The sequence below is a fragment of the Nerophis lumbriciformis genome, linkage group LG06 (genome assembly GCF_033978685.3).
Source record: "Nerophis lumbriciformis linkage group LG06, RoL_Nlum_v2.1, whole genome shotgun sequence".
NCBI lineage: Eukaryota > Metazoa > Chordata > Actinopteri > Syngnathiformes > Syngnathidae > Nerophis > Nerophis lumbriciformis.
Window position 1 is genome coordinate 33913987 of NC_084553.2, and position 27824 is coordinate 33941810.

The 27824-nt window shown below is 39.3% G+C and overlaps 1 protein-coding gene across 2 annotated transcripts in view; it reads right to left on the reverse strand.

Annotated features, from left to right (window-relative positions):
• Positions 1-27824, reverse strand: part of LOC133608719 (chromodomain Y-like protein 2) — a 72922-nt gene that overhangs the window by 4657 nt on the left and 40441 nt on the right. For both annotated transcript variants that reach the window (XM_061964195.2, XM_061964194.2), the window contains exons 2-6: positions 24228-24804; positions 14655-14872; positions 6840-7012; positions 273-483; positions 64-207 (exon numbers count right to left, since the gene is read on the reverse strand). In XM_061964195.2, coding sequence (XP_061820179.1) covers positions 64-207; positions 273-483; positions 6840-7012; positions 14655-14872; positions 24228-24804 — 1323 coding nt within the window. The remainder of the gene's footprint in view (positions 1-63; positions 208-272; positions 484-6839; positions 7013-14654; positions 14873-24227; positions 24805-27824) is intronic.

The following is a 27824-nucleotide window of genomic DNA, read 5'->3' on the forward strand; positions in this document are numbered from 1 at the left end:
TGGAGAAGGGAAGGTTTTCTTTCAGGATATATTCAAGAGAACAAGCAATCTTGTACTACGCACCACAGCATTGCATGACGCCATCTCCTTCACACGCAGCATCACTTCCTGATTAAATGTGGTTGGCCAGAAGACCTGCGACACCAGACCGCGACTGCATGCTTCTTGTGCCGTGAGTTTTCTGCCGCAGAACAGCATCTCATTGGCCTACCAAAGGACCAGACAAAATTTGAAGAGAGATTCAAACTTAAAAAGATATTGCTTCCACTCACCAAAGCTACACCCAGGATTTGGGGGAAAGTGTAAGACGAGCAGCCAGAAGGGGTGAGGTGGAGGGCTGCACATGGAGTTTGGAACCAGGCTCTCTCACTGGCCCAGACCACATCGCATAGAGGCAGGATAGATGCCCCCAAGCCTAGGGCTGGCCCATTGATGGCCACTACAATGGGCTTTTTGAAGCGTATGAGGGCCAACACAAAGTCCCTGGAACAGGTACAGATCAGTAAAAATTAACACTAGCTATGTGCACAAGGACAACATTAATGGGATTAAAAGCCTAACCGAAATAAAAATGCTTCATGTAAATACGCCATTCTGACTATTCTGACCTAATCACACACGTTTGGATCAAAATTTAATTCTGATCGAGACAGTTGCTTTATGCCAATAATCATTCAGATTGGAGCGCATGTAAACACTTCTTCCAAAATTTGAATTGAAATGATCCTTACTGTGCATCTCTTTGATGTCAGCTACTTTGGTGGTGGAGGGGGGACTTAATTTAATAGTCTCAGAATGAAGCGATTGTCTTGCTGCGTTATATACTGTTGCTCTAAAACCGAGACTCGCAAAACAAAAGTATGGTCATGTGTCGATGTTACAATAAAAAGAGGGATCCAGTTGTCGTCTCAAATAGTTTTATTCACGGCCTTCCACCTACTTCAAGTGCTAACTGCTAGCATTGAGGGCACAGAGCTGCTCCATTTCAAAAAGAGAGGTAAAACAAAAGCAGTGAACGGAGGGAAAAATTAATAAATAAAAAACATGATGTCGTACAAGCAGAAATGCACAAAGCCATGTTTGTTTACAGAAAAAGTTAGTGTGTCTTCTTCAGCACCTACAGTGAGCAAACTCATCTAAAAGATGGTGCCATAGCACAGTGTTTTTCAACCTTTTTTGAGCCAAGGCACATTTTTTGCGTTGAAAAAATCCGGAGGCACACCACCAGCAGAAATCGTTAAAAAACTAAACTTAGTTGACAGTAAAAAGTTGTCGCAATTGTCGGATATGAATTCAAACCATAACCATAACCAAGCATGCATCACTATAGCTCTTGTCTCAAAGTCGGTGTACTGTCACCACCTGTCACATCCCGCCGTGAATTATTTTGAGTTTTTCGGTGTTTTCCTGTGTGTGGTGTTTTAGTTCTTGTCTTGCGCTCCTATTTTGGTGTTGATTGTCATGTTATGTACGGATGTACTTTGTGGACGCCATCTGCTCCATACGCTGTAAGTCTTTGCTGTCGTCCAGCATTCTGTTTTTGTTTACTTTGTAGCCAGTTCAGTTTTAGTTTCGTTCTGCATAGCCTTCCCTAAGCTTCAATGCCTTTTCTTAGGGGCACTCACCTTTTGTTTATTTTTGGTTTAAGCATTAGACACCTTTTTACCTGCACACTACCTCCCGCTGTTTCTGACATCTACAAAGCAATTAGCTACCAGCTGCCACCTACTGATATGGAAGAGTATTACACGGTTACTCTGCCGAGCTCTAGACAGTACCGACACTCAACAACAACACATCATTTGCAGACTATAATTACTGGTTTGCAAAACATATTTTTAACCCAAATAGGTGAAATTAGAGAATCTCCCACGGCACACCAGACTGTATCTCACGGCACAATAGTTTAATTTTTAATCCGAATTATGATCAAATTAAATAAATGTTGTCCATGTACACGTGGCTATTGATTCATGGATCTATGATCTAATCTCCATCTATAGGACATGAGCTTTGGGCAATGACAGAAATGCTGCAGATATATGCAGCAAAGAGCCTTTGCTTTTCCACGTAGAGAGGAACTAGTTTAGCATCTACTATGATTGTCTCCCAGACACTTGCCTGTAAGTTTTTTTCTTTTTAGATATGCCCAACCAGGAATAGTCTTGAGAGCAGAACTAGGGCACCCTGGAAAGACTATCATTGTGTCTCAATTTGAACATGTCCCTACTTAGTCCTCGGAGTGCAAAAGTACATTCACACTGAGAAGTACAACAAACTGCAGTGGGCTGTCACTTCCTTGATGTTGCACTTAAAATGGTAAAAGCACAGTGCTGGATACTTATTCAATAGTCACCATTTTAACTATGTAAAAGTAGTCTGACTAACAATCAAAAATGGATCGTATGAAGTACAGGGTACACACAAGTGACTAATTTTTAATTACTGTACAATGAAAAAGTGGGAACTAAAGCTGGCAGGTATTTCATCAGGCGATGCAAATGTTTGGCAGTAAAGTTCGGTCGAGTGGCTGCAATTTGCCGTTAAAAAGGAGCAAAGACGAAGAATAAAAAGAAAAAGAACCTGGTAAATATGGTGACTGCCATTTTTGATTGGTGCGTGAAATAAAACACATACAGGAACTAAGTAGATGTGTCTTAAAATAGTCAACGAATCAATTTAGAGGAGTCTGATTTATCTGTCAATCTTGAAGTTGAATCATCTCACTTTGAACGCCCCACCTTCCTTCCGTGTCAGGGAGGTAAGTTGATCAATTGAGGATGCCGCGTACAGCCAGTGTGTTGGGAGGATGTTCCGAGATACTCTGCCCCGTAGAGACGCGCAGCCGTTAGACACAGAGTTTGCTGAAGGTTGCCATCGACCTTGGTGAGACTCGCCAGGAGTTGGACAGGGTGTGTTTTGGGAGTAGGGATGGGTATCGTTTACATTTTAGCTAGTACCAAATCGGTATTTGAAATGGTGTTTTAACTAGTAATTTAAATACTTCATTTATATGAATAAATGTTAACTAACTGATACATTCCAAAAATAAGAAATAAAACACACAACAAAATAATCATTATTGCAGCATTACAGAACATTGAGAATGTGCAAAAAACTACTTGGTTGATGAATTAATTCATCTAATTTCTACCATATTTATTTTTTATCTGAGCGATTTAGCCTTTTATTGATGGCAAAATTCCTAAATGAGATCACTAATGTTATCAATGAGTATCTTCAATTGTCTTTGAGAGTCAAAAATAAAATTTGTGTGGCATTACTGACACCTAGTGACCTGTGTACAGTACTACATCACAATCTATTTAAGAGATCCCCATTAGTTGCGCCAAAGATTTTGCCCAATTTGACTATACAAATCCTTATTCAAAACCAGCCCTATTGTCCACAGTACAATTTTTACAGTGAACTGACGGTATTCGATTTTAAAAACAGCCTATGTCAAACCAGCTCGGGAACACCTTGTTATCTTCCTGAGACGTGGAAACAGAAATGTCTAGTCCAGAAGTTTTCAACGTGTGGCACTGTAAGACTGCGCTGAAAGAATATAATAAGTTAGGGATTTCTCCTACGCTCCAAAAAACAAATTTTCTGGAGTTTTCTGCTAACTACTGACTTGTTTTTTTACTCTCTCAGTAGGAAAAAAAAAAAGATTTGCGAACTACATGTTCCTGCAAAAAAAGATTTCAAAGGCTCTGTCACTTTTTAAAGAGCTACACCAGGGATGTCAAACATGCGGCACAAACAGGTTCAATCCGGCCCGCGAAATGGGTTTGCTAAGTGTAAAATTGAGCTGCGTTTTTAAATTAAAGAAACTTCTTATCTAAATGTGTCTACTAGGCAAGCAAATAGTTTATAACGCTGTGAGGAAGTATACCAAGCAAGAGGTACACGGTAAAGCGGGGCTGCGACTCCTCCCCCTTGACCCAACGTAAAACAAACAGGAGTAAAACAAACAATTGGTAAGCCCACTTAAAATGCTGTGGGAGACACTGCACCTTGTTATAGTTCTGTGAAAATTATTGTCTTTTGAAAGTTACAGGGGAACTGCACCTTTTTTTTTGGAATTTTGTGTTCATAATCATTATGAAAGACATGACGATGGATGGATTTTTTTGTTATGCATTCTAAATATTAAATAAACATAAATAAAAGTCCACTTACAGCGTATCAAATGGGAGCTCGACTATTCAGCCCATAAAATCTAATGAACAACCATTCAAAAAAGCACCAAAACTACTCCATTTACATTTCAGGACTTGAATATTAACTAAGTATTAGTTATATTGTTATTATAAGCGCTAACGCAGACAAACTATTTAGAGCGGCGCCGTGATCACTTCCGGGTGTGCCTATGTTTACATCATCATGTGGTCTGCCGCTTTCTCGCTTCCCTGCTCCTTGGAAGTTTATTGTAGATCATAAATCATGCATCTCACCTGGACATGAGACGTCTGAGGAGGTAATCGGACAAGTTGGGGCGCTTTGACAGCCATATAGGGCATGGAACTGGCGAGGACGACACGAAACGCGCTTGTTCCCCTCCCCACCCCGTTTCTTCACGAGGATTATGAGACATTATTCACCTAAATGGGAATATATGAACATCCTAGGAGTCGGCATACTAATGACAGCAGACCTTGTACAGTAAGAGATGTTTTTATTATGTTTGTTGGCTCTCAAAGTCTGCACTGAGCAGAAATCAATGATGACGAAAAAAAAAAGCAAATGTGATTTGTTTTCAAAATTAATGCGCCGCGTATGCTTAAAATGATCAAAATACAAAAATATGAAATGTTATTATAAATGTACCCGTGATTACATTACATACTGTATATACTTACATTGTGCATATAAAACACTAATGGAGGTGTTTGGATGTTTTTTTACAGGCTGTATAGGCAGAATTGAACGGCTATCATTGGCTCCATTGTGAGCGGACTTTTGATCTCATTTATTTAATATTTAGAATGCATTAAAACAATAAATCCATCTGTCGTCATGTCTTTAATAATGATTGTAAACGATAGGCATAATTTAAAAAAAAGTGCAGTTCCTTTTTAACAGTGTGATTTACTGCAATACTGTCAGTCTTTTAAGTTTTTATTTTTTGTTTGTTAAAATTGTTCACACATTGCACAGTTTTTATTTTTCTATCAATACACAGTGATTCCTAGAAGGCAGGGAGTAACTCAACCCTCTTGAATAGTTTCCACCTCAGTTTGTATGGTTTGTTGAGTTAGCACAGGATTAATATGTGGAAATGACAAATGAAGTATTAGATACATAAAAGCGTTTTTATTCATGCTTTATTTTGTTTTTCGTTCAATCTTAGATGGGTTGTGACTTAAAGTGTAATTGCTTTGTAGATATACTGAGATGAAGTCTAAATTCATTGTGTTGTTCATGGTGTTTTTGAAACTGCACCAATTTTTTCCTCCGACTTTTCAAATAACTTGAAGTATTTTGTCATGAGGATTATTTGTGATATGTACATTTGCAGAATGTGCCTGCTCTATTTTGGGTCAAAGTAAAACAAAGAAAACAATCTAAAATTGTCATAGTTGTATTTTTAAGATATTATGCTATGATTTTACCCATCTGGCCCACATGGGAATAGATTTTTCTCCATGCGGCCACAGAGCTAAAATGAGTTTGACACCCCTGAGGCAAACACTACACAGATAAACACCAACTGCTTGTCCTCCCAGAGCTCTTTTGCAAGCCCTTCAATAGCATATGTGTGGCTTTAGAATTTGATTTAAATTGTAACACCTTTTGACATAGTTGTGATTTAAAAACACACATTTTGTTGAAGAAGTGTTTTGCATCAACACAGCTGTCGCCCTATGGTACACCATTGTGGTTTTGGTAGGGCTGTACTAACTTTAACAGTTACCGTTCAGTCTTCAACTTTTTAAGGCGGCCGTTTAAAGGTGGAATTTTCAGAAATTGTTCAAAAGAAAGCACTGTAACCGTGGTACCTTGTTTTTTTTTCACCAAAATGTAGCTCCTTTTTCTTATGCCTGCTTAGTTATTGAACAGCAAAACACTGCGCCGAACAAACTAGTCCGTATCATTCCACGGAATCGAGTGCTCTAACAAAGAATCCCACTTGTTGGTGACTCAGTTTTTTATTTTTTATTGAATATGACTGCATAATAAAAAAACATGCAGCCAAAGACAATTGCACATACAATCACTCTGATGAAGAAGGTGAGAAATACTACAGAACTCTATCTACACTCCTTTCGTCTTTGCGAAACAAAAGTCTTTGATAAAAAGTAATGTTAAATGTTAATTTATACATTTCAATTGTCACTTAAATGTATTTCTTATTGTTTACAGCATGTAAAATTTTGTTGTGTCAAGCGATTGGAAAAACAGATTTATTATCCATACTAAATAAAGCTAAATATTTATATTTTTTAATCTCACCTAAAAATAATTGAAGAAAGCTTTCAACTTGAGGTATTTCCATTTAAATGAATAACATTACTGACTGACCATTGTCTTCAAACAAGTCAAGCACAAGAAGAGGGCAAGGAAATACAGAGACAGTTTTATTTAATTAACGTATTTAAAAAGCAACGCGGTAACTATGACTGTAATTAATTAACCACAATTAGTAGGATGATTCGACACCCTTTGTAAAACTATTATTATTCACTCTAAAATGTGTTTGTGTTAATATCTTTGGGTGTCTGGAACTGATTGATTGGTTATTGGACTGACCTTTTGGAACAGATTTCAAACAAATATGACCATTTTCTGTTAAAATTAAAAAGAACAAGTAGCAAAGAGCGCTGTCAACTGACCTTACGGCATCTGCAATGCGACTACTTTCTTTCCTGCGGTCGGTGGACAGACGGCCGATCAGGTAGGACGGCTCCAGCCCACTACAGAAGACCGTCCCCACAGAGCTGAGCAATAACAGTTTACTGTCATCGCATGCCGCATTTCCAAGAGCCCGACACACCTCCTTCATGATCTAAAGAACAATGAAAAGTGTATTATAACCATCATGTAATTCGTTTGAAAGATTCCTATAATCATTTTTGATATAAACAGTCTGACACAGTGATTCCCAAACTGTGGTGCGCCAAAAAATCACTTGATTAAAGTAAAGTGTTTTGTCTTTCTATATTGAAACAGTGTTACTGTTCAAACTGTGTGTAACGTTACAGTGGCCAAAATATTAAATATACATGTTAAATAAAATCTCTGCCTTGTTTTTAACAAATACTTAGGCCTACTACGCTATTACGTTTTAATGTTGGTCTTTATGGTGGTGGTACTTTGAGAGCGATTTTGGACAGAGAACACCAAATTATGGTAAAACTGGAAACAGATGATGGCCACATAACCAAAATGACCGCTACTGTATTATCCAATGTGTTAGACCAGTGGTTCTCACACTCTTTTCACCAAGTACCGCTTGAAAAAACATGGCTCTCCAATATAACCAAATGTTACTTCCAATCTGTGTCACAGAAAAGTAAAGTATGAACATGTTGTGAGATCCTGAGAAACATAAATTTGTGTGAAAGACATAAGTATATGTCAATTTTGTATGTAGTGTAAGACCACTCTGGTGAGTCCTAGATGTGTCATTTGGTTCTAAAGACTACTGGGTTTAGGGTTGGAAACATTCCTTGAAAAACAAAATAATCTTGTATTTACAAAAATAAAGTATGCATCTTGTATTGAGCGTATAAGGACTTTGTTCTATATTATCATGAGAATCAAAAATTGTCAATACAATTAATGAATAACAGGGCGCTTTGTGTTAAATTCCATAGCAAATATATTGGTGTAATGGTACATGCTTCTCCTTTTTGTTGTGGAGGGTGCCTGTTCGATCTCCGGCCAGAGTTGCGTTAGGACGGGTGTCTAGTGAAAACACTAAGCTAAATGAAAATGCTATCTCACTGTGACGACTCTTAATGGGGAAAAACAAAAGTCTTTTTTTTTCAGTTCATTTTGTTATTTTGTGCAAAAAAATCATCATTGAACAATTTGTTTTCTCATGCAATCACATGTAAAAGATGAATATTATTCAATTCAGGCTTGTTTCAAAAAGAATAAATATGTTTTCCCACAAAAGGCAAAAAAAAATAAATCACCATGTCTGTAGCGGTCAAAGCAATCAAGTCAGGTAGTCCTTGATGTCACTTATTTAATTTTTCAGATGGTTAGCATTTCTAGCTTGATTTGGACTTCAGCAGAGCTAGTTACATGTAGTTAAATCTGCTTTAAAAATGACAAATACCGTATTTTTGGAGTATAAGTCGCACCGGAGTATAAGTCGCACCGGCCGAAAATGCATAATAAAGAAGGAAAAAAACATATATAAGTCGCACTGGAGTATAAGTCGCATTTTTGGGGGAAATTTATTTGATAAAACCCAACACCAAGAATAGACATTTGAAAGGCAATTTAAAATAAATAAAGAATAGTGAAAAACAGGCTGAATAAGTGTACGTTATATGACGCATAAATAACCAACTGAGAACGTGCCTGGTATGTTAACGTAACATATTATAATAAGAGTCATTCAAATAACTAGAACATATAGAACATGCTATCCGTTTACCAAACAATCTGTCACTCCTAATCGCTAAATCCCATGAAATCTTATACGCCTAGTCTCTTACGTGAATGAGCTAAATAATATTATTTGATATTTTACAGTAATGTGTTAATCATTTCACACATAAGTCGCTCCTTAGTATAAGTCGCACCCCCGGCCAAACTTTGAAAAAAACTGCGACTTATAGTCCGAAAAATACGGTACCTTATTATACTTCTTAATAATCAATTAATCAACAAAAGTGGGAATAAACAACCACGATTTATCCCACAACACATCATATGGATTTTCACATGCATTGCAACATAACATGTAAGTGACCTGGAGGGGACAGTTTAATCCAGTCATCAACCATTTCCATGTCCATCCATCCATCCATTTTCTACCACTTGTCCTCTCAGGGCTGCGGGGGTGCTGGAGCCTATCTCAGCTGCACTCGGGCAGAAGGCGGCGTACACCCTGGACAAGTCGCCAGCTCATCGGAGGGCCAACACAGATAGACAGACAACATTCACACTCACATTCACACACTAGGGCCAATTTAGTGTTGCCAATCAACCTATCCCCAGGTGAATGCCTTTGGAGTGTCACATAAAAAAGAAGATATTTAAAGAAGAACAGCACTGTGTTGTTGCCCATCAACCACAATTCTTAAGTGAGACATGAACACACGTTTGTTCGCTTTTTGTGCATTCTAAATAGTGAAAAATGCTTGTAACAGGGGTCTAACAATGCAGGTAATAGTGGTTACGAACTATTCTGCCTAAATGACTTATCCTAACCGTTCAAAAACCTCTAACATTATTTTATATACATGCTGTAAGTATGTACGTAATGTAGTAACATTAAATATTTTAATAGTTACATTTTTTTATTACCTGGGCGCCTTGATTTCACAGAGTGCATAGCAACAAACTCTACTTCCGTCAACAACAACAGCGAAGACAGCACTTTCTGTGTTTGTTACCACTAATGATAGACTTTGAGTGTTATGTAGGAGTAGGACTATTGCTAAACGTTTTAAAAATAAGAACATAAAACAGTGCCTTACAATGTCTGCTCCCACTAGGAGGCTGACTGATGGGATGGTTGTATCTTTCAGCACTTGTGGCTTCCTTGCGCTGGTAAATTTAGAATAATCTTCACTCCTTAGATTAAAAAAAACATTTTAAGATAGATTGCAATGGTTATATGCCGTTTGTTGAGAGCCATAGAATAGCAAGTTGGTAGCGTGTGGATTTTCAAAGTGTAAGTTTGAGTTTGCGTGTGACCAACTTCCCGATTTGGTGCCACAACCAGGTAATATGCATGATTTATAACCTGGAAATAACTTTTACAAATTTAAAGGCAATACAGCAGGAGCAAAAACAGCTAAAGTTCCTTCTTCAAACCTTATTAGCAGCCTAAGATAGCGAGTAGCTGGCTACTTATTATTAGTCAGAGAAGCAGAGGGAGCAAAGTGATGTGACACGACACCAGAAAAGTAGTTCCACTTTGTTAGCTCCCACAATAACAAAGTCGCTATAGTTTGGTTAATATGCACGTCACGTCATGCAAATCGAGCGTTTTTTAAAATCCTATTTGTAGAGCGCTTTATATGCGGAATAAATTTATCCTAATACCTGCATTGTTAGCCGCCTCATACGAGCAGTTTTCTACTATTTAGAACACACATACAAGGGAAATACATTTGTCATTGTCATTATTACGTTCCACATAGTGGTGGTTTGTTTGTGTTTCTTCCCCTATTGTTTCTACAGGTCACACTCATTCACTTCCTCTGCTGCCAATCAACCGGCTCCTGTTCCCAGCTGCTCCTCATTTCACCTGTTAATCAGCCAGCCAATCCCGGTCCACCATTCATCCTCCCATCCTGCTACAAACCACCTGCTCACCACTGGATCAGGTTGATTCTTTTTCTGCCGTGCTGTGTTGTAGCCTTGATAGATTACTTGATTTTGCTATTGTCAGATCTGCCTTGTCTTTGACGCTACTTTGTTTTTGTACCCATTTTTGTTAACCTCTTTGCTTAACTTGTGCCACCCGTTTTTTTTGTCTTCGTTTTTTTTTTAGCTTTCAACTGTCTGTGTTTTGGAAGTATCTGTATAGTGTGTAGCCTAGTCTTGGGAACGGTTAGACAGAGGCCTCTATACACTACACACGTAGGACTTGCTTGTGTATAGAGACACCAGGTTTCGTGGTGGCTGTCACCCTTGCAGGCTTCGGCTAGAGTAGGTAGGTAGGTAGGTTTTTGGTTTCTGTTAATTAAATAGCTTTAGTTAGTAAGCTTACCTTTCTTTGTCAGAGGTGTCTTTTGGTATGTTTTGTTTATTCCATTGACAGCACCTGTATTCGCAAGCTAGGCTAGTATTGTCTTGTTGTAACCCCCCCATGGTTACCTTTCAATAACACTACTGTAGTTTTGTTTTCAATTATTGACTTTGTTGTCTTTAATATACGCCTCATTTAGTTTACACACTTTTATGTTGCGTTCTCTTACGATCCCTAGACCCAGAGCCATCTGGGAACGTAACAGTCATACATAGAGATTGTGGATGATGGACAAAATTCCAAAATAAGTGCAGTTTTCATTTAATTGGTGATATAGCACATGAAAAGAAACCTATTTTTAAGGTTTAAATGAGAGGATATCTTCGAGCTTTTAAGCCAAAAGTAAGGTTATCAGCCCAGTCTTTTGTAACTTTAATCCTAAAAACTGAAAGCTGTAGATGATTCTCAGGTTTAGTGAGGAATACAAAGAATATATTCTTACATATGGAGAGCTTTGATACAGGGTGCAGTGACGATTACCCACGACTCAATATCAAGGCAAATTGCTATTATTAAACAACCTATCTTTCAACCTTTGGATGTTACGTCAAAAACAAACATTTAATGGTTTCAGGTCAAAGCTTTAAAGTAGAACTGCACTTTATTTTGGAATTTTGATAATAATTCACAATCTTTATGAAAGACAAGAACACATGTTTTTTTTTAATACATTCTAACTAGTACATAGACAAATAACTAAAGATAAACAGAAAGTCTGCATACAATGGAGCGAATGGAAGCTTTGCCTCATTGCGTCTATTTCCATCATAAAACCCAATAAACAACCATCTAAAAGGCGCCAATAATACTCCATTTACATTTTGCGACCACATTAGCCATGTATTACCGATATTATAAGCGCTAACATTAAGGACTGGAAATTGTGATGTATCATGTTGTATGCATGTTCGAAATAAACTCCAACTCAACTCAACTCAACCTACATTTAGCGGCGCATTGATCAAAAAGAGGCAACGTCCTAATGCTGCTGTATTGACATACCTAATTAGTGACCTGCTTTCTCGCCTCGGAGCTCGTTAAATCTAATTCTAGATTATACTGTAAATCATGACTCTCACCTGGGTAGTTACATGATATGGACATAAACTGAGAAGTTGATGCACTTAGAAAGTCCATTTAGACCCGCAATGGTGAAAAAGACCTAAAAAGACACTTTGTTCCATCCTGCTTTTTTCTTTGCGAGGATTATGAGTCGTTCTTCACCTAAACGGGAATATATCAACATCCTACAGTTGGCATCCTACGAACAGCAGACATTGTACAGTAAGGTTGTTTTATTATGTTTGGTGTCTCTCATGAAGTCTGCAGTGAGTAGTTATCAGTGATATTGTTGAAGGAAAAAGCGAACGTTGTGATGCATTTGTGAAATTAATGTGCCTGTTAACTTCTTTACAAATGTTAATTGAGGTGTTTGGATGTTGTTTTTAAGGCAGACTAGAGCTACTTCCATTGGCTCCATTATAAGCAGCCTTTTGTTCGCATTTATTTAGTTAGAATGCAAAAATAAAACATTATATTGCCAAATATATTTGGCCACCCATCCAAATGATCAGAATCAGGTGTCCTAATCACTTGGCCCGGCCACAGGTGTATAAAATCAAGCACTTAGGCATTGAGACTGTTTCTACAAATTATTGTGAAAGAATGAGTGATTTCCAGCGTGGAACTGTCATAGGATGCCACCTGTGCAACAAATCCAGTCGTGAAATTTCCTTGCTCCTAAATATTCCAAAGTCAACTTTCGGCTTTATTATAAGAAAATGGAAGAGTTTGGGAACAACAGCAACTCAGCCACAAAGTGGTAGGCCACGTAAACTGACAGAGGGGTCAGCGGATGCTGAAGTGCATAGTGCAAAGAGGTCGCCGACTTTCTGCACAGTCAGTTACTACAGAGCTCCAAACTTCATATGACCTTCCAATTAGCCCGTGTACAGTACGCAGAGAGCTTCATGGAATACGTTTCCATTGCCGAGCAGCTGCATCTAAGCCATACATCACCAAGTCCAATGCAAAGCGTGGGATGCAGTGGTGTAAAGCACGTCGCCACTGGACTCTAGAGCAATGGAGACGCGCTCTCTGGAGTGATGAATCACGTTTTTCCATCTGGCAATCTGATGGACGAGTCTGCATTTGGAGGTTGCCAGGAGAATGGTACATTTCGGACTGCATTGTGCCGAGTGTGAAATTTGGTGGAGGAGGAATTATGGTGTGGGGTTGTTTTTCAGGAGTTGGGCTTGGCCCCTTAGTTCCAGTGAAAGGAACTTTGAATACTCCAGGATACAAAAACATTTTGGACAATTCCATGCTCCCAACCTTGTCGGAACAGTTTGGAGCGGGCCCCTTCCTCTTCCAACATGACTGCGCACCAGTGCACATGGATGACAGAGTCTGGTGTGGATAAACTTGACTGGCCTGCAAAGAGTCCTGATCTGAACCCGATAGAACACCTTTGGGATGAATTAGAATGGAGACTGAGAGCCAGGCCTTCTCGACCAACATCAGTGTGTGACCTCACCAATGAGCTTTTGGAAGAATGGCCGAAAAAATCCTATAAACACACTCCGCAACCTTGTGGACAGCCTTCCCAGAAGAGTTGAAACTGTAATTGCTGCAAAAGGTGGACCGACATCATATTGAACCCTTTGGGTTAGGAATGGGATGGCACTTCAAGTTCATATGTGAGTCAAGGCAGGTGGCCAAATACTTTTTTTTACAATAGCCTTGCATGTGGATTCAACTGACATAGTATTCAATTCTCAGTTTTGCTGAATCATAAACTGAAGAATAAATGTGAATCAGATAATGTTGCCTCAAATGTACCATTTTGATCCCTGTTTCAGTGCCTGTGTTGTATTTAGTGGAAAAAGGTTCCTGAGAATAGTGTCATAGCAGAGGGACTTGTGGATATAGCACAACTAAACTGCACCTCTGCTGGTTCCAACTAAGAAGTACAATCAATTTTGTCTCAGATGCTACAAATGTATTTTTCTCCAAATGAATAGAATAACCATATAATTAATAATAATACACATCTCTGGCTGGGAAATGATCTACCAAGCACAATCTGGTAAAACTTTGCGAATGTAATTTAAATGCTACAACAAACGACATAGACACCCATTAGTGAAATTAATGAAACATGACATTAGAGATTTTCTGCAGTTTATCATTACAGATGACTGCCAACATCATATATTTAAAATGTACTTTATAGATAACCACAACCAGTGCATTATGCCATGACATGGACATTTAATCAGTGGGATTAGCCGCAACAATGTACAAAGTATCAGATGTATTCCAACTGTACATGACGGAGCTCAAAGGTAATCTGTCCAGGTGTTGGGTCGTAAATTCTCTTCCGGTCCTCTAGGAACAAGCTAATTCCCTTCACTGCAGCAGTTGCTGCAAAACCCAACAGATGGTATAATGCTGGATCACATGTGCCCTACCTCACTGGAGAACTCATACTTGGCAGGAAGCAGTCTGAAGCAAGCGTTGCATTAGAGGGGGAAGACAATGCTAAAGTTGCTGTACTTGCAGCCATTCCAAAGCTATTCTTGTATTAGAACCACAATTTTCGCACAAAGTAATTATTTCCCATTTACTGCAGTTCAACAACATGTAATTGGAGAAGCACAATTTAAAACAATAACAGCAACCTTCAATGTGTGTTAGTAATTCCCACCTCTGGCGTCAGAGCGTTATTGTCCGTCGTCTGGCTGGAAAGAAGGATGTGCGTAAAACCATCCTCCTTTCGGACTACGATGTCCCGGAATCGACAGTTGCCCTCGTTCTGTCGCACGTTGTACCTGAGCCGCTTGTCAAACACGTAACACTTCTCCTCTGCCATCTTGCGCTTTGCTGAGCTGTGCAGTTGCATCTTACTGTCGGCCAAAGGAGAGCCTGACACACAAACAGGATGAGAAAACAGGTCAAGTCAGTCGAAAATAATATTAATTTCAATGTAATGCAATGTGATTCAGTTATTGACACACAGCATACAAACCTTATGAGATCGCTTAAAATCCCCTTAAGTGCCTCCTAATACACAGGTACTTCAACTTAAGAGTGTTTTGAGATAAAAGCTGTTTCCCGGCTAATTGTAAGCAGAAATTGGAGTTACAAACATCCTCGCCATTAGTTTGTGTAGCAAAACTCACAGTGAACCCCAGAAGATCCGACCAAAACATCTTACTCGCTGGCATTAGCTTATTGTTAGAGATCGACATAACTTTGTTTTCCAAGCATGGGAAGGAAGAAAGTCAATGTGAAGGAAAGTGCTGAGAAGAAGAAATTGATGATACTCCTTGAATAAAAAAATAAAAATAAAAAACATGAATGAGGCAGCCAAGAATGTTAAAATATCTAAATGGCAGACATTAATCTATAAAAATATTGAGAAGCTGCTGAAAGGAGATACCGTGAAAGTTCACTCGCCAAGGTAAATGCTGTACATTATTATTACATGACTTCATAAAACTAATGTACAAACCCCGTTTCCATATGATTTTTGAAATTGTGTTAGATATAAATATAAACGGAATACAATGATTTGAAAATCATTTTCAACCCATATTCAATTGAATGCACTCCAAAGACAAGATATCTGATGTTCAAACTCATAAACTTTATTTATTTTTTTTGCAAATAATAAATAACTTAGAATTTCATGGCTGCAACACGTGCCAAAGTAGTTGGGAAAGGGCATGTTCTTTGAACAACACTCAATAAACGATTGGGAACTGAGGAAACTAATTATTGAAGCTTTGAAAGTGGAATTCTTTCCCATTCTTGTTTTATGTAGAGCTTCAGTCGTTCAACAGTCCGGGGTCTCCGCTGTCGTATTTTACGCTTCATAATGCGCCACACATTTTTGATGGGAGACAGGTCTGGACTGCAGGCGGCCAAGGAAAGTACCCGCACTCTTTTTTTATGAAGCCACGCTGTTGTAACACGTGCTGAATGTGGCTTGGCATTGTCTTGCTGTAATAAGCAGGGGCGTCCATGAAAAATACGGCGCTTAGATGGCAGCATATGTTGTTCCAAAACCTGTATGTACCTTTCAGCATTAATGGTGCCTTCACAGATGTGTAAGTTACCCATGCCTTGGGCACTAATGCACCCCCATACCATCACAGATGCTGGCTTTTGAACTTTGCGTCGATAACAGTCTGGATGGTTCGCTTCCCCTTTGGTCCGGATGACACGATGTCGAATATTTCCAAAAATAATTTGAAATGTGGACTCGTCAGACCACAGAACACTTTTCCACTTTGCATGAGTCCATCTTAGATGATCTCGGGCCCAGAGAAGCCGGCGGCGTTTCTGGATGTTGTTGATAAATGGCTTTCGCTTTGCATAGTAGAGCTTTAACTTGCACTTACAGATGTAGCGACAAACTGTATTTAGTGACAGTGGTTTTCTGAAGTGTTCCTGAGCCCATGTGGTGATATCCTTTAGAGATTGATGTTGGTTATTGATACAGTGCCATCTGAGGGATCGAAGGTCACGGTCATTCAATGTTGGTTTCCGGCCATGCCGCTTACGTGGAGTGATTTCTCTAGATTCTCTGAACCTTATGATGATATTATGGACCGTAGATGTTGAAATCCCTAAATTTCTTGCAATTGCACTTTGAGAAACGTTTTTCTTAAACTGTTTGACTATTTGCTCACGCAGTTGTGGACAAAGGGGTGTACCTCGCCCCATCCTTTCTTGTGAAAGACTGAGCATTTTTTGGGAAGCTGTTTTTATACCCAATCATGGCACCCACCTGTTCCCAATTAGCCTGCACACCTGTGCGATGTTCCAAATAAGTGTTTGATGAGCATTCCTCAACTTTATCAGTATTTATTGCCACCTTTCCCAACTTCTTTGTCACATGTAGCTGGCATCAAATTCTAAAGTTAATGATTATTTGCAAAAAAAAAAAGTTTATCAGTTTGAACATCAAATATGTTGTCTTTGTAACATATTCAACTGAATATGGGTCGAAAATGATTTGCAAATCATTGTATTCCGTTTATATTTACATCTAACAATTTCCCAACTCATATGGAAACGGGGTTTGTAGTTGTCATAATACATTATATTGCATTGTTTTCATACAATATTTTACAACTGAAAGTTTGTTTTTTCTTTTTAAAAAGCATGTTACATGTTAAAATTGTGCTGTTTTTTTTGGGGGGGGGGGGGCAAGCATCAATTAAATTGATTTCAATGGAAGACGTTGAGGAGGGTTTAGAGTTCAGTTCTCTGTCACAGAACCAATTAAACCGTAAGTTTAAGCGCTACTGTATGTACTATTTTAATGATGTAATATCAGGAAATACAGTAAGTGTCCCCAGAGCTTGTTTATGAGCACTAAACATCCCCTCATTCATTTGTTTTCTCCACTTTTGAGAGAAGAGGCACTCAAACAATGGTTTTCGAAGTTCCGTGTTTCCTTCCTCAAGGACATGATACCACCTCTGTCTCGCCCCCCGCACGATCAGCCTGCCCACCACTTCGCGGGGGACAGCTTTGCAAAAAAAAAAAAGCAGGCTTCACTATACATCTTAAGATATAGTCAAAACAGTACCTACAGATGTGGGAGCAATACATTTTGTTTTTTTCTTCAGCAAATAAGCTCAACTTGCATTATGTTGCTGTTAAAATGTGATTAATTTTTGCACCAAGATAAGTCATTTGAAATGGTTGTAAGATCTCATTCTTCATTTGAGGTGTTCCTGTCATCTCCAAATGGCAGGGGACCTCTTCGATGGCCATATACACAGTGGAGGGATTTTATTAGCCCCTGTGGCTTGGGAATGCTCGAGGGTCCCCGAGGACAGGGTGATGCCTGGGTTACGCTACTTTTCTTGCTATTTCACCGCGACCCACTTTCAGATAACAAGGCAGAAAATAGATTTAAAAGGTTTGCACAAATATTGTAGATAATAGTCTTGCCTGAAACTTTTACTTGTTAGAGACATAATTTAACGTTTCATTAACTGTTGAGTGTTTTTTATCACTGCTAAACTGATTACTCGAATCGCTTTCTTTGTTCGCCTCTAGCAAACAAACTAAGTGGTGCATGCATGTGTGAAAAATACTAGAAATTGGATGTTTCTGCTTTCTGTTTTGAAGGTAAAAAGGTAGACATGCCTTAATTTCTGACATTTTTACTAAAACGTAACACTCCCCAAGTCTCTTCTGGACAAAATTAATTCCCAACGTGGGCCAAACTTTGTTTTCATTATTTAAAACTCTGCTGCCTGTCTGGTGTTTAATCACTCTAAATTTTCGCACTGTGGACTTGTATGAGGCATTCAACGGTGGATTGGTGGATCATTTGACAGTACAGGATTCGTGGAATAATCCATGCTGTAAGTCCTTGTCCAAACGGAGTAGGGGGCATGGTTTCCATTGCCAGCAGTAAGTCGAGCCTGTTCACCATGCGCGTTGGCCTCCGCCAAGGATGCACTTTGCCATCGGTTCCATTTAGGCATAGGGTCGATATTCGATAAAACAATTAAACCGACGATTCATGAAAACTAAGTCGGTAAGTTTTTCAGTGTGGATAACCTGTTATGTGCATGCTTCAAGAGCATATACGCTTTTTGTCTGTTTCAACAGCTGCGAGCGTTTGTGCCATAGCGGAATGAAAAGAAGGGGGCGAATCATCTTGTTCTTCATTAAGTGTCTTTGACTCCTTGTGTGGAGAGTGCAACACATTTAGTAGCAAACATGGACAAAATAATCACAAAACCAAACCAAATGCCACCGCACCAATGTGGGAATATTTCAGTTCAAACTAGAGATGTCCAATAATATCGGCAGTCCGATAAATGCTTTAAAATGTAATATCGGAAATTATCGGTATCGGTTTCAAAATTATCGGTATCGGTTTCAAAAAGTAAAATTTATGACTTTTTAAAACGCCGCTGTGTACACGGACATAGGGAGAAGTACAGAGCGCCAATAAAGCTTAAAGGCACTGCCTTTGCGTGCCGGCCCAGTCACATAATATCTACAGCTTGGTATGACAAGTGAGGGAAGGCGGGAACGTGAAATAGACAAGCAAGTCAGCACAGTAATACAGTCACTGTACCTGACTTTCGTGGTGAATAGAGAGCTGAGCGGGAAGGCAAAGTTCTCGATTTTCTATGTTCTTGTCCTCACCTATGGCCACAAGCATTGGGTAATGACCCAAAGAGTAAGATCAAGCTGCAAAAATGAGTTTTATCCGCAAGGAGGCTGGAATAAGAAACCGAGAAGGCAGTTTGGTCATCTGGTGGGAGCTAAGAGTAGAGCTGCTGCTCCTTCACATCAAAAAGAGCCAGTTGAGGTGGCTCGGGCATCTAGTCAGCATGCCTACTGGACGCCTTCCTGGTAAGTTTTTCTTGGCATGTCCAGCCGGAAGGAGCCCCCAGGGTAGACCTAAGACACGCTGGAGTGAGAATATCTTGCAGCTCACCTGGGGACCCCTCTGTGTTTCTTCGGTTGAACTGGAAGAGGTAGCCAAAGACTGGGAAGTCTGGGCTTCTCTACTGACCGCAAAACCCGAACCCAGATAAGCGGAAGAAAATGAATAGATGGCAATTACAGAGAGGTTGGGAGCTGGAGGTTTATCAGAGCTCAAAACCTATTTAATGATTTTAACTTTTATGGAAAACGTTGAAAGATGTTGGAGGCCTGCTTCCATGCCCTACAAGTCGCACTCTCTTTTGACAGGAGTTCCATAGACATTCATTTGACACGTCAAGAAACTATAGGAAGCGTTTGGATCAAGCTGGCTTTGTGTAAGGTGGCGCTTAGACACAGCAGTATGATACCAGATTTTATAGTTTTTCTGTGTCAAAAAGAGACATTTCTATGGCCGTCTCAGCAACCTGTGTTCTTTTACTATTCACATATTAATAATAATAATAATAATAACTGGGATTTATATAGCGCTTTTCTAAGTACCCAAAGTCGCTTTACATGTAGAACCCATCAATCATTCACACCTGGTGGTGGTAAGCTACTTTCATAGCCACAGCTGCCCTGGGGTAGACTGACGGAAGCGTGGCTGCAATTTGCGCCAACGGCCCCTCCGACCACCACCTATCATTCATCATTCAATTCACCAGTGTGAGTGGCACCGGGGGCAAAGGGTGAAGTGTCCCGCCCAAGGACACAACGGCAGCGATTTTTGGATGGTAAGAGGCGGGGAGCGAACCTGCAACCCTCAGGTTTCTGGCACGGTTGCTCTACCCACTACGCCATGCCGCCCTCAGAATGTAACACATTCTACTGTACAAAGGTATTTTTAGTTATTGAATTAAGATTACACTTGATTTGATCATTTCCAGTATATGTTGCTTTGCTTGACTTTCTCAATCCATTCTTGTAATTTAAGTGTTCAATCAGAGGAGACCCTCTGAGAATCCTGCGCTGTCACAGTAACGAGATAATGGATGCAGATGAGAGAGCTAAATGAGGTGAGCAGAGGAGTCTTTCCAGGATTAAGGGATTAGCATCAATAATAGCTGCCAGAATGGTGGCTATCATCTTAAATTTGTAGCTGCAAGTTCTTAAACATGGCTGATTTCTGATTAGGTGTCATACTTGTGCAAAACAGACATAGCATATTTACACTTGCAAACACAGTCCAATGTGGTTAAATGGTGAAACAATGACAAGGAGTTCAATGCAATTAATATCCCATGTGTTTTCTCATGTAATGCTTTGGGGTGTTTCTTTACTCAACTGCAGAGGAGACAAGGTGTCTAATCAGGATAAGGCAGTATTAGCTAATACACAGTAAAAAGAGGCAGCCTGGGCAGGACTAATTTAAAGACGGAAAGGTCCGGCAAACATAAAAAATGGAGGAAACAAGCACAGAGACAAATACGCAGCAACCTAGTTTCCAACAGAAGTTTCTGCTACAAAGACTACACATTTCTATTCATCTAGTGTTTAAGTTTTTTGGTAGGTGATGCTGTTTTGGTGAATAACAAACCAGCAATGAAGTTCTGTTTGGCTCAGCATGTACCCTTTTAATAGTCATGTGTAAACAAAGTACACCAAATTGTTTCAATGTTAAATAAATTGACTTCTTTATTTCAAGCCTCACCTAAAAACTTACAGTTTTGGTTGATTTTGGCGGCGCCAGTAGACCAAAGCGGTAGTGTTTTGCGACAAGGAAGACCACATTAGCATTATCCTTTCGATTTGAGCATCGGAAGGTGCTTATGAGTAAAGCAGGAATAGAGCCAAGGCAGCATCAGTCTGGCATCCCTCCTCGTCTTTGAACTCACACCAGTGAGTGAAAGCCAGGACAATGTTAATCCTTGACTGTCCTTTTATCCAGGTCGCCTCCCTTTTTATTTTTTTGTCCCCCCAGACGCACCTTTTCGTTTCTTTGGTTGTTTTGGAGCTTCGGCCATGATAGCAGAATTTTGCAGGTAGGCCTTCTTTTTCTTCTTTTAGTTTTCTGGAGGCACGTAGGCCTTTGTATCGACTTCCGTCTTTGTACCGAATGGGGAAAGGGGGAGTGACGCATGCCAAGCACATTTGTAGTTTTTTTTGTGTGGCTCCTCAAAGTTTCCTAATGCCAGTGAGAGTGATGCAGAACCCTAAGGCCTAGTTGTAAATCGATGTATCATACCAAAAGTTATGAAAATATTTTATGAAAGTTCAAAAGTTGCCGCTTTAAGTAATCGTGACGGTATTTGACCCTTATGAATGATGTTATGAGTCAACTATATTGTGAGGATTATGAGGCAGCAGAGCCGGGACCTCTCATGATAGACATCGATGATATGAAGACTTATGTAAGGTCATTAAAATACAAATATTTTTTTCAATGCCTGAACTGTCAGTTTTCAAGTGGGAATGAAGTTTTGACAGTAAATATAAATGATTAACTGGTGTAGTGTGGGGTCTGGACTGTGACCTCGCTGTCACATTGAAAGGTGTTATCAGCTTCTGCAGCAAAGACCCATGGTTAGAGCTTTTTAAAGTATCAACACAGCTCACCATTATGGAACAATGTGCTTGTAAGCTCTTTCAAGGGCAGAGGTCCCCTCTATATTGGCAGATGTGTTAATATAATGACTTTGAGAACCTAAAGAACACAAACACATTTCATTAACTTCTTGTAAACAAGTTCCCTCTTGTACCACTCCAAAACTAACAAGCCCTGGATGAGTATCGACTATACAATATTGTATTACCACCCCTTTGCTTCCTGAAAGATGGCAAATAAAACACAGCACATATTGTGCTAAGCGTATTATTATCATTTTATGTTTTTTTTACAATCAAACCTAGATTACATTTTGAGCCAGAATCTGTTGAACATGTCTGTCAAAATGTTTGCTCAGGTGACTAAAGCAACAAAAAATAATGAGGTGAAAAGACAATATTATAGTATAATGAATGCTAACAATACATGCTCATAGATGAATAAAACGTATACACCAGGCATCCTGCAGTTGTTTATGCTCATGTATATTAAGGGCGGGAATTGTAGAGAAACTCAACTCACAATTGTTTAGCAACAATGATAATAATTAGTTGGGCTATCCTTAAATAGTCAAAGATTTGTCAGATATTAATACCCCCTACACCAGGATTGTTTCTGTCTCCTGGGGCTAAAAAGGGGCTTGAGCGATACATGGCGGTGCTGAGAAAAATATCGATTTTCATGACTTCAGTTTAAATGTTTTTCAATAGCTCCCTTTCAATTAACCATTCCATTCTCAATTTGCTCCTAAAATAAATCCATGAAAAGTGGATCAAACTAGCGAGAGTAAGATTTTTGGACAAAGAAACGTCAGCGTAGTCAGCAGACCATACAAGCGCTATATCAACCCTCTGCGCATCTGCTAAGCGCAGACGTGATCAAGTGTACACAGTATCGCACCTGTTGCAACATGCTAATCTAGCTGCATTGGACTGCTATGCTAGGCTAACCTATCTGATGATTGAATAAAAGACTCACCCCCTGTCTCCCCCTCACACACCCAGGCCAGCACAAACACGCAAGCAGGGATTAGATTGGAACAGAATTTTTAAATATAAAACAAAATTCTGATGGTCTTACATGGGACTTTACAGATTTCTGACGGAGTTATAGCCCTCCCTAGTCCCTGTGTAACGCTGTCCCTACCATTCGCCCTCCATTGAAGGGAGGCGGAATTAAGTACCTGCTAAGTACCTGAGAGGATGGATTGATTGCATTCATCATCAGAAACAAATAGTTGTGTGCAGATAAATCGTTTTTAGACAGTGAGAGAACATTTTTATCTCCTTGCAGTTTTGAATATCATTTGAAAGCAATCGCTGCTTCTTGTGTGACGTCACATGTTTAAAACAGCTGGCCATTTATTTTAGTCTCCCACATCTCTCACTCCAAAAACAATTTGTCTGCACACAAGAATATTTTACTAATAATGTCTAAATGGGGTCTGGGCTTATCAGGATGTGCCGCAGTCAATCAGGAAGCTCTCCGTGCCACCAGGAGCCTCTAGCCGGACGAATCTTGCCGTAGACACTGGTGGAACTCGACCGGCATGCGCTCCCTCACCTCGGAGGTGTTGCTCTTTTTGCTGGTAAAGTTATTGATCATTCTGCAGGTTCACATTCGACATGTACTTCCTCTATTTAGTCAAGTTTGATGTCTTGTCCGCCAGATCGAGCCTCTACTGTTTTTATTAGTTTATCAGAGTTAAGTGTCACTTGTTTTTAAAATTACTTTGCATTATGAGAAAAAAATGTCACGACTAATCAAAATCAAAGGCTATACAGTATATAAAAACAATTTTTAAATATAAAAATTGGCATTCATAAAAAACTGACATGTATTCTGTGCACGCAACCTCAAAGTCATGAACCCAAAGGATATTTCTCTTAGTGCAACATTTTAAATACTTCTCTTTACTTAGCCTAGCTCAGTAAAAAGGAAAATGCCCCAAAATTATGAAAATGTAAAGATTTTAAGAAAATATGTGATACAGAGTCAGTGCTTGTTAAATTACTATCAGCCTTACGTATTAAGATCATTGTGAGATTCTTGCTCATTCGCTGCCCCTTGGTGCAGGGTGAGCGTTGTTTTTAGAAACAGAAACCCATTGTGCCTGAATATACCAATCAGTGTGAACCGAAACAAAGCAAGATAGCAGATGGAAAAAGAAGAACCTTGTGATTGTTGGAGCGCAATGTTTTCTGCTCAATAGTTATTGGTTCCATTCGGTAAAAAAAAATATTTAATCTTCTATTAAAAGCTTACCTAATTCAGTAGTATCTATTTCTTTTTGGTCTCCGTTCACCCTGTCCGAAGATGCTCTGTGTGACCTTGATGCTGTCCTGTACATGTGTGGCTCCACATCTCCATTCTGGAGTCCATTATAAGGCTCCCTCATCGGGGCCACAAAACGAGGGGCTCCTAGTGAAGGAGTCTTAAAGGTCATGGCTTTGCTCATTTTGTCCCGCAAAGCATGCCTACCAAGCCCTTCACCAACCTTCCTCTGCCTGTGAATGGCTGCTGACCCTCCACCTGGGATCCCTAGAATAGTTCCCACTCGAACCCCAACGGCTGGCTCACTACCGCTTTTCTTCTTTCGCACTTCAGCCCGAGCTCTGGAGTTTTCTGTGGCTGCCGAATGACCGTTGGCTGTACTTTTGGGAATTTTGGGCTGTTTGTGCAGATGTATTTGCAAGCTGTTGAAGTGATCAATGAACTCCTCACAGTGCAGTAGGTGGTGCTCCGGCTCCCAGGTGTCCTCTTTACTTCCATAGCCCTTCCACCTGATTAGGTACTCCCACTTACCCTTCTTGTTTCGCCTTTTGTCTACAATACGCTCCACCTGAAAACAAGAGACAGATGGAAACAGTATTATAAACTGCATTTCTTCTATTTACCGTAGATAAGACTTTTAGATACATAGCCAAGGAGGCAAATTATGTGACAAGTCAAGTTTAAAATAAGGAACATTCTTAGTAAGAATAAGATAATACAAATCACAGTACTGTATTAAAGGTGACCTAAAACCAACCAACTTTTCTTACCTATTGGTACATGTTTTTGGGATCTGCATAAGTCCTGAAAATTTGAAATCTAACTATTAAGTTATGGCGGAGATATTTGTAAAACAATCTTGCTTTCCTTCATACTTCCTCCAAACGGGCCACATGTGACTTCTGCGGATGTCTTCATATATGGCAGAGAGTTACCCGAAGAACTTTGCGCGAGTTCGATATTGTTGTCCGGCGCTGTCGTCAATAGGTCAATAAAATGGCTGTCAGAGAACGACTTCAAGATTGTCTATAAAACATAATTTTGACCAAAGAACCACCATTAATTACATGTTACTACAAAAAAGTGTTTTAATTGTAGAAAAAAAATCATAATATGAGCCCTTTGAGCCCTTTTGGGTTGTAAAGTTGAAGCTAACATTTTTTGTAATGATTTAGAATAAAATAAGGCCACAGAGCACTATAAAGACACCATTTCAAAGACTCTTGTTACTGATATAGTCCACTACAGTAGCACATTTTTTGAGATAGTGACTACTCCTACAGTGTATAGGCACACTTAAGCCTGGATTATGCCTCTGCGTGGTCCCTCTGCCGACTCCTCCGACGCCATATTCATCCTTTCATAGCTTTTTTGTTGGGGTTGCAATTCTCTACTAAAAGTCTTACAGTGGTGCTTTACGGAAAGTCAACTTAGTGAGCAACTCTGGCGTGCAAACAATGGCAATTAAGAGTGACGTAAGTGTTATTGGAGCTGGAACTAATTGATGTGTTGCAATTAGGGTTGGGCATCGAGCGTCAATGGGAACCGGGACTAATATTACGATTCTCTTAGAACCATTAAATTTTTAAATTTCAATTACATTCTACCGCGCCTTCTGCCCGAATGCAGCTGAGATAGGCTCCAGCACCCCCCGCGACCCCAAAAGGGACAAGCGGTAGAAGATGGATGGATGGATGGATGGATGGGCTCAGTGCAAGATTTGTAAAACAATTGTAATATAAAAAGTTTGTCTATATGTTTTTAAGAAGTTAAGACATTTCATCCAAAAATAACTCCCTCATCTAAACCGCACAACATTTTTGGACTCTTTCTCTTAAAAGATTTAGAATCCAAATTCTTTACGAACAGGAATCGAAACAGAAAATGGGAGTCAGAACCGTAATCGTTCAATTTCAAATGACGCCCAACCCGAGTTACAGCAGTCACTTTCATTGCAAATGTTGATCCAGAATCGGAGGAGAAGGACCTCACAGGCGTGGGCTGTATAACGTCATACACCGTCTCAAACACTCGGTGGGCAAAAAGGCGTATTCAGATCAGACTCCCTCCGCTGGATAGGAAGGCTCCTCTTTAAACCAATTTACTTTGAATATGCAATATACATGGTACTGATGAGCAATTTCACATGGCAATTTCTACCTCCAAATTAGGCAATTCAATTACAACTGAGATGCGTTGTGTTTTCATGTAGACAGAGACTGTTTTGAAACAACACTCGTGTGGGTAGAGATTTTTTTCTCAGAGAGACAATTTTTAAAGCAAGATATTAAACATGCGGCCCATGGGCCGGATCAGGCCGCAAAAAGGTTCAATCCGGCCCGCGAGATGACTTTGCCAAGTGTAAAATTGAGCTGCATTTTTTAATTAAAGAAACTGCTGTTCTAAATGTGTCCATTGAATGTCGCAATATAAATTCTGTTAGGCAAGCAAATATACTAAATATACCAAGCAAGAGGTACACGGTAAAGCGGGACTGCGACTCCTCTCCCTTGACCCAACATAAAACAAACATGGGTAAAATAAAAGTTGGTAACCCCACCTAAAATGCTGCATGAGACACTGCACATTGATTTAGGTCTGTGAAAATGATTGTCTTCTGTGCAAAATTAAACAAAAAGAACAGCGTGTGATTTACTGCAATACTGTCAGTCTCTTAAGTTTTTATTTTTGGTTTGTTGAAATTCTTCACACATTGCACAGCTTTTATTTTTCTATCGATACACAGTGAAGCCTCAAAGGCAGGGAGCAACTCAACCCTCTTGAATAGTTTCTAACTCAGTTTGTATGGTTTGTTGAGTTAGCACATGATTAATATGTGGAAATGATAAATGAGGTAGTTGATACATAGAAGAATCGTTTTTATTTATGTTTTATTTTATTGTTTGTTTAATTCTAGATGGGCTGTAACCTAAAGTGTAATTGCGTTGCGGATACGCTGATTTTATTTATTTATTTATTTTTTGTGTCCTGTCCACTTTCTCAGGCAAATCATATAGTTGATGTAGATGCCCACATCAGCTGTTCAGATTTACTTTACAAAAGAGAAGTGTAGGATACTTCTCTTGTTGCCTTATTTGTATTTGACTTTATTAAATGTATTTATATTATCATTTGGTGCAGCCGGGCTGGAGCACGAGGGGATAGAAAGAGAAAAAAAAGAAGACAGAGGGGGAAATTGTGGGGACAAGAGGGGGATTAGACAGAGAGACAAAAACAACAGCAAACACAACAATAACAATAGAGCAACATCAGCAAATACGACATGTACAAATATGATGGTAAAAGTAATCGCAAATAAGCAGTTAGCGAAAATAAAAACTAATACAGAAATGACAATGAGCATCATTACACTACAAATGGAGCAATACAAATACCAATAGAAATGTCACTATTGATAATGAACAATACCAATACTTTACCTTTATTATCAACAATACAGTTGTTCAAATGCAACAATACATATACGTAATGATAACTTGAGATACGAAAGAATGCAGAAAAATGGAGGGGGAGAAAGAGAAGCAACCTACATTAACCTTGTAGATTGTTATAGTAACAATAGGTTAA